The sequence below is a fragment of the Dictyostelium purpureum genome (genome assembly GCF_000190715.1).
Source record: "Dictyostelium purpureum unplaced genomic scaffold DICPUscaffold_71, whole genome shotgun sequence".
In the NCBI taxonomy this organism is placed as follows: domain Eukaryota; phylum Evosea; class Eumycetozoa; order Dictyosteliales; family Dictyosteliaceae; genus Dictyostelium; species Dictyostelium purpureum.
In genome coordinates, this window is record NW_003519408.1 from 1 (window position 1) to 10,532 (window position 10,532).

Consider the following 10,532-nt stretch of genomic DNA (forward strand, 5'->3'; position numbering starts at 1 on the left):
ATGGGTGAATAGGGGTGAGTAAAAATGTTTTTTGTATTTAGATAGTTACTACTTGTGAAAAATTTAATCACACTACCTAAATATAATAACAATATTAATATTAAAAAAATACAAAAAAAATTTAAATTATAATAAAAAATAATATGCAAATACCACAAACACTTTCCTAATTTTTTTATGATAAACAGTTTTCATTCATATAAAAAAGCTAATAGATTTATTATTCCTTTAATATTTTTTTTATCTACATATCAAAAACAAAACACTTAAATTTACAATGTTGGAATAGTTATAATGTAAACATAATGTTCCATACACAAAAAAACAAATATATAAAAACAAATATATAAAAACAAAAGCAATAAACTAAGAATACTATTGTTTTAAATTATAACAAAAAAATTATTTAATGAGACATAACATTGTTATTGTCATTTTTATTTTTTTAATAATTCCACTATTATTATTAATTATTATTAATTGTTTTATTATTATTATTCATATTATTATGCATATTGTTATTATTACTATTATTATTCATATTATTATTATTATATCAACAATTGTTAGTTGGTTTTTGAAAAATTTATAATTTGAACCTATAACGTTTTTTTTTTAAAAAAGTTATATAGACATTTTATATAAAATAATAACACTGGAACATTCTAGAAATTATCTAGAATTAGTGATTTCTCTAAATGAAGAGTATCTTTTTCTCTAAATTATATCAATTGATTATATGTTTGTTCATTATTATCTTAATTAAAAAAATGAAATAAAATAAAAAAAATAAAAAAAAAATTAAAAAAAAAAAAAATTTATTATTAAGTTTTTTAAAAATATCTTTATAAATTTTTTTTTTTTATTTCATTTTTTTAATTATCACATTTCTGAAACCAAAGCATGATGTTTATAATATAAGAGAGTGAAATAAATTCATTTCTCAATATAAATCATATAGAGTGCCGGAATATGTAGACCCCCAACTTTTATCATTTACCAATAATATTTTTTATATGAATAACCTTAGTAATCATTAATTTTTATAAATAAAAATAAAAAAGGGTAAAATAAATAATAAAAAAAAAATTTCTTTATTTTTTACCGCCTTTTTATTTAGCTGTAACCCTTTATTAAATTATAAAAAAAAATTAAAATAAATTAAAAGTTTAAAAATAATTTATAGTAAAAAATAAATGAGGTTAAGTGATAAAGTACGATACTCAATGTTGACTTATGACCTCTGTTTTTATAAGTCGGGCTCAAAAATTGCAAAAAATTGGGTGCACATAAATCAACAGTTGTAAATATATAATTATAAATATTTTTTTTAAAAATTTTTTAAAAATATATTAAGCTAAAATTTTTTCATATAGAGCCAATTAAATAGAATTAGCAGTGAACTAATTAGTATTAAATCATATAATAATCCAATTAGTAATAAAAAATATAGAGTAAATAGTTTTGTTTCAGCAACTTTTTTTCCAATATCAACTTAGATAATGTAACTAAAATAAAGATATAATAACCTTTATCCAAAAAAAGAAAATGAAAATTCCTTTATTTCTTAAATAAATGTAAAGTTTTTAATAATTGAAGCTTTGAAGAGTTAAAGGTAAATATTAATACAATTTCTCATAGCAGAACGTGGTAAATTGATTTTACAAAGATATTTAGTATCAACTAACGATATAAAATAATTTATAGAAATAATAGAAAAGAGGCTGCTTAATCACAGTAATAGTAATAATAATTATAATGGACTCAAATTGGTAATAAAAATGCATATGAATAATTAATGAATTTCGCAAATTATCAAGATAATCTTAGAAATGGTATTCAAGATGAAAACATATGGAAATTTTAATTGAAAATACAATATATAACAATAATTATAATAACAAAAATATGGGCGAAAGATTAAACTCTATACCTTTTCTGGAAGCTATTAGCTCCAAAAATAAAGCAACATCTATAGAATAAATAATAAAATAAAAATAAATAATTTTAAAATATATTCAAATTTGATTTTATTTATTTAATTAATTATTTCTTTTTATTAAAAAAGAGAATTACAAAATTAAATATTTTTATTCCAAATTTTTTGTCTTGTATTTCAGGAATATGAATTACATAAAGGTCATTCTTTTTTTTAACCTCTATGTTTTTGTCGATTGAATTTGTTGTTGTTGAAATTGTACTGGTGGTAATTGTAGGTATTTTAGGTATTGTAGGTATTGCAGGTATTGTAGGTATTGTAGGTATTGTGAGTATTGTGAGTATTGTGGTTGTATTTGTAGTTGTTGTTGTTGTTGTTGTAGAGACTGTTGTCCAATCTGTTGTAGTTGATTTAACTGTTGTCTTTCTAGATTCCAGATATGAAATTGATGAAATTGTTGCATCCTTATTGCAGTTAGATATTCTGGGGTTGGTTGGTATCCAGTTTGCGATACATTTGGATGGGTTTGCAGGGTATTCATATGGAAATTTGAGTGGGTTTGAACGGTTTGCGATACATTTGATTGAGTTTGTTGGGTACTCAAATCATAGAAATTTGGTTGAACAAGAAAACCATTGTTGTAGTTTGGATATGCATTAACTTGGACATAATCAGTTCGGAGAGTATTGAGTGACCAAGAATCATCAAAGATATAAGATGGATCACCGTTCGAATTTGAGATAGCGAGTCTTTTTCTTGAATAACAGTAGTTTGATGGATCTGTTAATCTACGGATAAATTTTTGTCTTGGGGGTAGATTTTTGAAAGCATCAGGGCTGATACAATCTTTAATTGATGGTAATGTTACTTTTTTAACAATCTAATAAAGTTTAATTGTTAAATAAAATTTAAAAAACAAAAAAACATTTTATTAGTATAAAGCTTTAAGAAAAAGTTATATTTTAGAATAATTACCTCAGGAAGACAATCAGACATTTTTCATTAAAAATTATAAATTTTCTTTATAATTCAAGAATTTATAGATAATAATAAATGAAATGAAATATTTAAAGCAAATAAAAAAAAATTACAAAAAAAAAGAATATTTTTTTTTATTTAATCATCCAAAATTAGTTGCATTGTCTATTAACAATAAACACATACTTGTTTTTATTATTGTTATTATTTGTATATGTTTTTTGGGTTTGAATAAAAGTTTTAAATATTTTTTTAAAAACATAATATAATTTTTAATATTAATTTAATTTTTTTTTTTTTTTTTTGTGAATTGGGGGGGCTAATTGTGATATATGGTAGCAATGATTAAATAAATTTCTTTTTTTTAAAAACCTAAATTTTTTAAGTTGTTGTATTCTAATTTTTTTTTTTCTTTTTTTTATTTATTTATATATATATATATATACTACAAAATATATTTTGTTTCCACCATAAGACAATTATTTGAATGATAATAAGAAAAGAAAAAATATGATGAAATATAATATGTGAGATAAGATTATAAAGAACAAACAACACACAACAAACAACACACAACAAACAACACACAACAAACAACAAACAACACACAACACACAACAAACACCCAATAAATACCCAACAGACACACTATAAAAAATTGAAATGGATTAGAAAGTAAAACTGTATAGCTGTATTATTAGTTGTATTATATTATTTATTAAAATTTGTATTGATATCGAACACTACTGTTTGTAGAAAAAAGGGGAGGGATATCAACACAAATCTATTGAATCTAATTTGTTTTCTTCTTTATTTATAATAAAAACAATAATTAAGATAATTTAATTTAATTACATACTAAAATTATTATTATATTCCATTTTTATCTTTATTTTTTCTTTTCTTTATTATCATCTTTGTTTTTTGAGACAAAATTATATTGTGGTTGGTAATTTAATATATAAAAAACTTTTTTTTCCGTTCTTTTAATTGAATTATTGTTATTTTCGATTTTAAATATATATTTTTTTTTAAATTATAATTAAATTTGTTATTGCTTCATTATAACATCATTTTATCAAATTTATAATAGTATAGAAAATGTGTGATGTTCTGTGTGTGAGTTTGTTGATGTTTGTGTGTTTGAAAAAAATTGTTTTTTTTTGGCATGCTGCTATATAACCACTATTGTTTTTTATTTATTTTTCTATTTTTTAATTGGTTGGGTGTGTGAAGATAGTATTTTTTTTTTTTTTTTTGAAATTAACAAAATATAGAATAATAATAAGAAAACACATTGGAACGATAAAAAAATGACAACATTATAATAATTACAATTAAAACAACAAATACAAAACATAACAAAATAAACTGTGAGTGTTACTTACATTACCTACATAATTAGAGAATACATACTAATTTCTTTATACAAACTAACTGTTAATAAGTAAAAACAAAATTTAATAAACTTTATACATATTTTTTATTTATAAAACTATTTTATTGTTTTGCAAAAAATAAAAAAAATGATTTTGCAAAAATATAAAAATAAATTTTTTGTAAAATATTTAATTTAATTTTTTTTAATTTTTTAATTTTTTTCTTTTTTTTTCTTTTTTTTTTATTTTTTTTTTTTAGTTGCAACGTTATAATTGGTTTAACCTTCTGTGTTTTTCAATAAAATAAAAAAGAAGCATTTTTGGCAATTTTTAGTATAAATAACACTTAGATCCTGTTAATCCAGCAGTAATAACATCCATCACCGGCATTGATCAACGTGAAAACTGGACTGTGGAACAATGGGAAAATCATTGGATGAAGCCCGGTATTGATAAATACCATGATAAAAGATCTATGACTCTAATCTTTTACTAGATTCATATTAAAGCAAGTTAGAAAAGGTGGGGAAACATTGTCTATGATGGTCCTGGATATTTAATTCAGAGTGAATTGTGTATCATTTTTTAGAATATCAGTTTAGAAATTATAATATTAGCTACAGGTGCCTGAGAGGTTCCAGAAATTTGTGATGAAAATTGCTCATCTCATACTACCAAGATAGTTAAAGAGTATATCAGAAAAAACAATATTTCAGTTGGTTAAATACAACCTTAAAGCCCCGATTTTAATATAACAGAATCAATGGTCATATAATAAAGAAATGTTATCAATTCGAATGTTTAATAAATCGAATCAATGCAACATTGAAAAATAAAAGTAGTACATTAAAGAAAGCATCTAATAAACTAATAAAATAATAAAAACACATTTACATATATTAATTGTATAAATTCGTTTTTTCTTCCAATCTTTTTTTTTTTAAAGTTTTAAAAACTTAAATTTTAACTTTTTAATTATAATTTTTATTGTTTGGAATGTATAAATCATTTTGATACACTACTGGAGTTAAATTGTTTCTGTTCTCAATAATAATGAAGTAAAACAATTTGAGGAAAGTATTTTTTAACCTATCAAAATTTTTTTTTAAAAAATGTAGTTATTTATTAAATTATTTTTTTATTCATGAATAGCAAATAATAACGACTACAATTGTACAACAGCTGCTACTACAAAAAAACAACAACTATTACATCAGAGCCACAAAATATGTGGCGATGACTCTACGTCCGTTTTATAAACAAAACTAAGACATTTTAAATAAAACATGAATATAAAAATATTTTTTACAAAGACAGAATCATTAAATAAAATAAAAACCTTATAATTTTAATTTTTTTTCTTTATTTAAATAAGTAAACTATTAATACAAATAACAATGATAATATATGATACCTTATTTTTCTTTTTCTAATGTTCTTTTTTCTTTTTCAAAATACTCCCTAATTTTTAAAATAGTTTCCACTTTTTCATTTAAATCATTTTTGAGTGTTTTGATTTTGTTGTTTTTTTTGAGGATTATTTGTTTTAGTTGTATATGTGCCATTTCATAGTCCATGAAGTTATTAGTTAATGAGTCTTTTAAAGAACCAATAGTTGTTTGTAATTTAACTCTCTTACGTTTTTCTGATTTTAGCTTTTTTAAAAGTTTAATTTCTCTTTCTGTTAAACTGGAGTCACTGATATTAGTTTCTTCATTTTCAATCTCCCCCTCTTCATATCTTGGTTCAAACTTGTCTATTTTACGCTTCTTTGGTTCAATTGCAGAAGGTGTACTTGGTGTTGACAATTCTGGATTGCTATTGCTATTATTATTGTTATTGCTATTGTTATTGTTATTGTTATTGTTATTGTTATTGTTATTGTTATTGTTATTGTAATTGTAATTGTTGTTATTATTGTTATTGTTATTGTTATTGTTATTGTTATTGTTATTGTTATTGTTATTGTTATTGTTATTGTTATTGTTATTGTTATTGTTATTGTTATTGTTATTGTTATTATTATTGTTATTACCATTATTATTATTACAATAGTCATAAAATCTGTGATATATTTCTCCAAGTTCTCCAGTTGCTTGAACGTGTTTTCTCTTTATTTCATCCATGACATGAATAAGGACCTCTCCTAAATTATTAGTTCCTGTATAACCTCTATCTCTTTCTTGTTTAAATTGATCAAATTTTTCTGTGTGAAATTTTACTGTGTAATTATATTGTTCTATAATTTCATCTTTTTCATTTAGTAAAGATTGTATTTGGTGGTTGTTTAAGTTTTGATGATTTTGGAAATGGTAATCATTATTTTTATTATTTTTACTTGTAGTTTCCATGATAAACTGAATCATGCTATTTACTAAATTGGTATTTTGAACCCCATCTCCGTTTCCATTTTCTTTTTCCTCCTCCACTTCACCATCTTCTTTCTCCTCTTCTTTCTCCTCTTCTTTCTCCTCTTCTTTCTCCTCTTCTTTCTCCTCTTCTTCTTCACTTTTATCTCTTTTTTCTATTTTTTGATCTTGAGAAACTTTGGCATCACCATCTTCTTGGTTATCTTCCTTTTGAGAAATATTGATATCACTATTATTATCCATTTAATGAAATTTATTATTTTTAAATATTATTACTTTTACTTTTAAATTATTGTGTGTGTTTGTTTTTGAAAAAAAAAAAAAAGAATAAGAAAAAAAAAATTGGGTGTAGAAATTAAAAAATTAAAAATTAAATTGAAAAAACAAAAACCCATTTTAAAAAAAAATCAAAAGATTGAAAAAGATTCAATCAAAAAGTTGGGATTTGGTGCTTCAATTTTATTTTATAAATTATTTCTATTATTATTTTTGTTATTATTATAAGCTGTCGAAAAATCACCAATATTTCTTTAATAATTGAATTTAAATTTTTAAAAATTCAAGGGGGTGTTTGGAGGAGTTTTTTTAAAAAAAAATTCAGAAATGAAAATTTTTTTTTTATGTGCATCACTTTTTTATTATATATAAAAAAAAAAAAAAAAAAAAATTTCATTTCTTAATTTTTTTTTGTCGAGACACCCCCTTGTAAAAATTTATGAAAAAAAAAAATTATCATTATTATTTAATGGCAAGCTTGTAAATTGCCATTTTTTACTGATCGGAATAGCACATAATAATTCATTAAAATATAAAAAAAAATGATAATCAAAAAAAAATTAAAAAAAAAATAAAATTTTTTTATTTACCAAGAGCTGTTAACAAAATTTTTAAAAAAAAAAAAAATTAAAAAAATAAAATTTTTTTGTTGTGCCATTTTAAAAAATTTATAAAAAAATTTTTTTTTTTTTTTTTTTTGAAATTTTTATATGGGAAATGTAATTTTTTATTAAATTTTTTTTTTTTTTTTTTGTCAAAAATTTTTAAATGGCATGTTTTGATCCAACCGCATAATATTTTTTAAAAAAAAATAAAAAAAAAAAGATGCATCCGTACTCTAACATTTTAAGGGTTAATAAAGAAATTATCATTAGCATTCAGCACACAACATCTTTTCTTTGTCAAGTTGAACACAAGATTAATATTAATCATACCGGGTTTACCGAATGGATAAAGCAATTTGAAGGTATTTTGTCAATTAACGAAATCATCAATTTGGTTCGAGAAGGTGTGGCCGATACACCACTAAAGCTTTATATTGAATTAACAATACGTAGTTAAACACAAAAAGATAAACTTGCTCCATGGTATTGTATTGAAGCTTATTTTGCAATCTATATTTTCCATGGTTTAAATAGATTGGCAAATATTAATGAATTTTGGACCAAATCTAATTCAGTCACACAGTTTTTATTTTTTAATTCTGCTGTTTCAAATACAATGTCATTTTCAAGAGTATCTATTCATAGAGCTTTACATTATGAAGGTTTCGGTACAGATGAAAAGAAAACGGATATGAATATCATTTATAAAGATGTTAATAAAACAATTAAAGATTTATGGGCACCAAGCGACGAGTTATCATTGGATGATGATTTATTTAAATGGACTGGTAGAGGTGGCTTAAAGAAAAGAATTCCTGGTAAAGCTGATAGAGTTGGCAACATTTTATGGAAAACTGTAGATTCACACAAATGTACCCCTGCTACCCGATAAAACACCAATCGGTCAAGAGATTTTAATAGAACAGTTAAATCTTTAAAAAACAAAAAACAAAAGTGTTTAATTATTGATGCTGGTCTTTTGGGTGGTATAGAAAATATGAAAACATTGGTGCTAAATGGATATTTTTTATTATTTCTATAACTTCAAATCGTTGTACCAATATATTCGATCAAATTACAACAGTAATAAGAGGTAAAACGAGATTCGAATTAGGCGAGTTAAAATATGATCAAAATGGTTCATGCATGCAATAGTTTGGAAGTGTAAAAAAGATAAAACTTTCTATGTTTTAACAAATATTCCAGAACAAATTTAGAGATTTTCTTTTACATTTATGTAATAACGAATTAACTTACAATCCAGATGTAAGAACAAAAAATAATACTGTTATAATTCCACAGCTATTTAGTCAAGAAAAAATTGTTTTATGTGTACGTATCATCTAAATAAAAAAAATATATATTTTTTTAAGATTTTGTTAATAATTATTATAATTATAGTTACACAAACCTAAAATCTACATTAAAAAATGTTTATTTTTGAAAAATCACAATTTTTACTATTTTGGTGTCCAAGCATGGTAATTCCGAAAGTTAGTAACTTCTTTTTGGCGTTAGTAACTTCTTTTTGGCGTTAGAAACTAACGAATTGGCGTTAGTAACTAGTAATAATAATAATCAAAGTGATGGTAAATCTGAAGATCAAGGCGATGGTACAGCTGAAGATGGAGATGATGGAAGAAGAAATGGTGCTGCTAGAGGTGGTGTTACTAGGCAGAGAAAGAGGTGAATCAACTGTTAGAAGAGGAACAAATGATATAGGGCGCTCTGCAATAGGTAATTGACAAACAACCTAAATTAGAAGAAAGGTTAGCACGTGGTCACTGGTTTGATAAAAACCAATTCAAAATTTCAAACGGTTTTACTGTATTTATAGATGGTAATCTAACTCCAACAAGCAGGGCACCTACAAAACAGTATAGAAACAATATGCATAGTGGCAAAGAAAAAATAGAATGTATATCAATAATTGGTATTGTTGATGGATTAGGAAAGTTTCAATATCTTTCTCATTCTTTCCAAGGATCTATACCTGATCAGGTATCATTAAATTTTCTTAGTTTAAAAGTTGTTGGGTTGCTTACAGATGAAGAATTTTTGGTTGCTGATGCAGTATTTCCTAAAATTAGGCAATACTGTGAAAATGTTATATTTCCAATATATCCAAAATCCAAGTGTGAATTAAACCAAAGTATTTCAAGATATCGTTCCTTAATAGAAAGAGCTTGGTGTCAATTAGAAAATTGGAAAATACTTGAAAAGAATAGATTAATGTGGACCGAGGACCAATCGGTTACTCTTTAACGAATATACCAAAACCAATTTTTAAAGAGAAAAGAGAGGACCTTCAAAAATCTACAAGAGTTAAAGATAAAAACACTGATAGATACACAACCAAACCAATCAATACGCCGAGAGTAATTCATTTATACAACCATAACCACAACTTTGTTGACTCAACCAAAATGGTTATAAACCCACAAAGAAATATCCACCGCTCGCCCAACTATCCAAGAGTTATATTAAATGATGTTTTGTACACTATATTACACAATTGCATGGCAGTTACAAACATGCATTTAAGAAATAGCGAGAAGGAATTCTGTTTCAAAGAGTTTATATTTCATTTAGCTAATAACCAATTAGCATCCAAAACATCAAGTGTTAGAAAAACATCAAGAAATACAATCTTTTTTCCAAAGCTCGTTAATGTTACAATTGATGGAAATAAAAAACAAAGAGGTTCTTGTTTTGTGTGTAGTAGTGATCCAATTGAAGGGGTAGGCTATAAAGAAAATTCATATATAAGAGCTCAATGTGAATGTCACAGTGTGTTCCACCATGATATTTGTAATATTGCTTTCCATAATCCAGGATACAAAGCTGCAACAAAAATTGAATAATAAATTGTATAAATAATAAATAAAATAAAAAAATGTATAATAATAATAAATAATAATTATATAAATAATAAATTGTATAAATATAATAAAAAAAAAATAAAAAATAAAATATTTTGAAAATC

General features: G+C 23.5%; 5 protein-coding genes across 5 annotated transcripts; 3 read left to right on the forward strand and 2 right to left on the reverse strand.

The window, feature by feature from the left end:
* Positions 1-2,159: 2,159 nt before the first annotated feature.
* On the reverse strand, positions 2,160-2,935 carry DICPUDRAFT_77349 (uncharacterized protein; the record flags this gene model as incomplete). Its single annotated transcript, XM_003286435.1, has 2 exons — positions 2,160-2,819; positions 2,915-2,935. The coding sequence occupies 2 exons, from the start codon at positions 2,933-2,935 to the stop codon at positions 2,160-2,162; spliced, it is 681 nt and encodes a 226-aa protein (XP_003286483.1).
* A 2,149-nt stretch (positions 2,936-5,084) lies between these two features.
* DICPUDRAFT_150441 (uncharacterized protein) lies at positions 5,085-6,908 on the reverse strand (the record flags this gene model as incomplete). Its single annotated transcript, XM_003286436.1, has 2 exons — positions 5,085-5,163; positions 5,755-6,908. The coding sequence occupies 2 exons, from the start codon at positions 6,906-6,908 to the stop codon at positions 5,085-5,087; spliced, it is 1,233 nt and encodes a 410-aa protein (XP_003286484.1).
* Positions 6,909-7,766: 858 nt separating this feature from the next.
* Positions 7,767-8,438, forward strand: DICPUDRAFT_77351 (uncharacterized protein; the record flags this gene model as incomplete). Its single annotated transcript, XM_003286420.1, has 2 exons — positions 7,767-7,908; positions 8,014-8,438. The coding sequence occupies 2 exons, from the start codon at positions 7,767-7,769 to the stop codon at positions 8,436-8,438; spliced, it is 567 nt and encodes a 188-aa protein (XP_003286468.1).
* Positions 8,439-8,976: 538 nt separating this feature from the next.
* Positions 8,977-9,811, forward strand: DICPUDRAFT_150443 (uncharacterized protein; the record flags this gene model as incomplete). Its single annotated transcript, XM_003286421.1, has 3 exons — positions 8,977-9,059; positions 9,131-9,210; positions 9,384-9,811. The coding sequence occupies 3 exons, from the start codon at positions 8,977-8,979 to the stop codon at positions 9,809-9,811; spliced, it is 591 nt and encodes a 196-aa protein (XP_003286469.1).
* A 161-nt stretch (positions 9,812-9,972) lies between these two features.
* DICPUDRAFT_77353 (uncharacterized protein) lies at positions 9,973-10,410 on the forward strand (the record flags this gene model as incomplete). Its single annotated transcript, XM_003286422.1, has 1 exon — positions 9,973-10,410. The coding sequence occupies one exon, from the start codon at positions 9,973-9,975 to the stop codon at positions 10,408-10,410; it is 438 nt and encodes a 145-aa protein (XP_003286470.1).
* Positions 10,411-10,532: the final 122 nt, after the last annotated feature.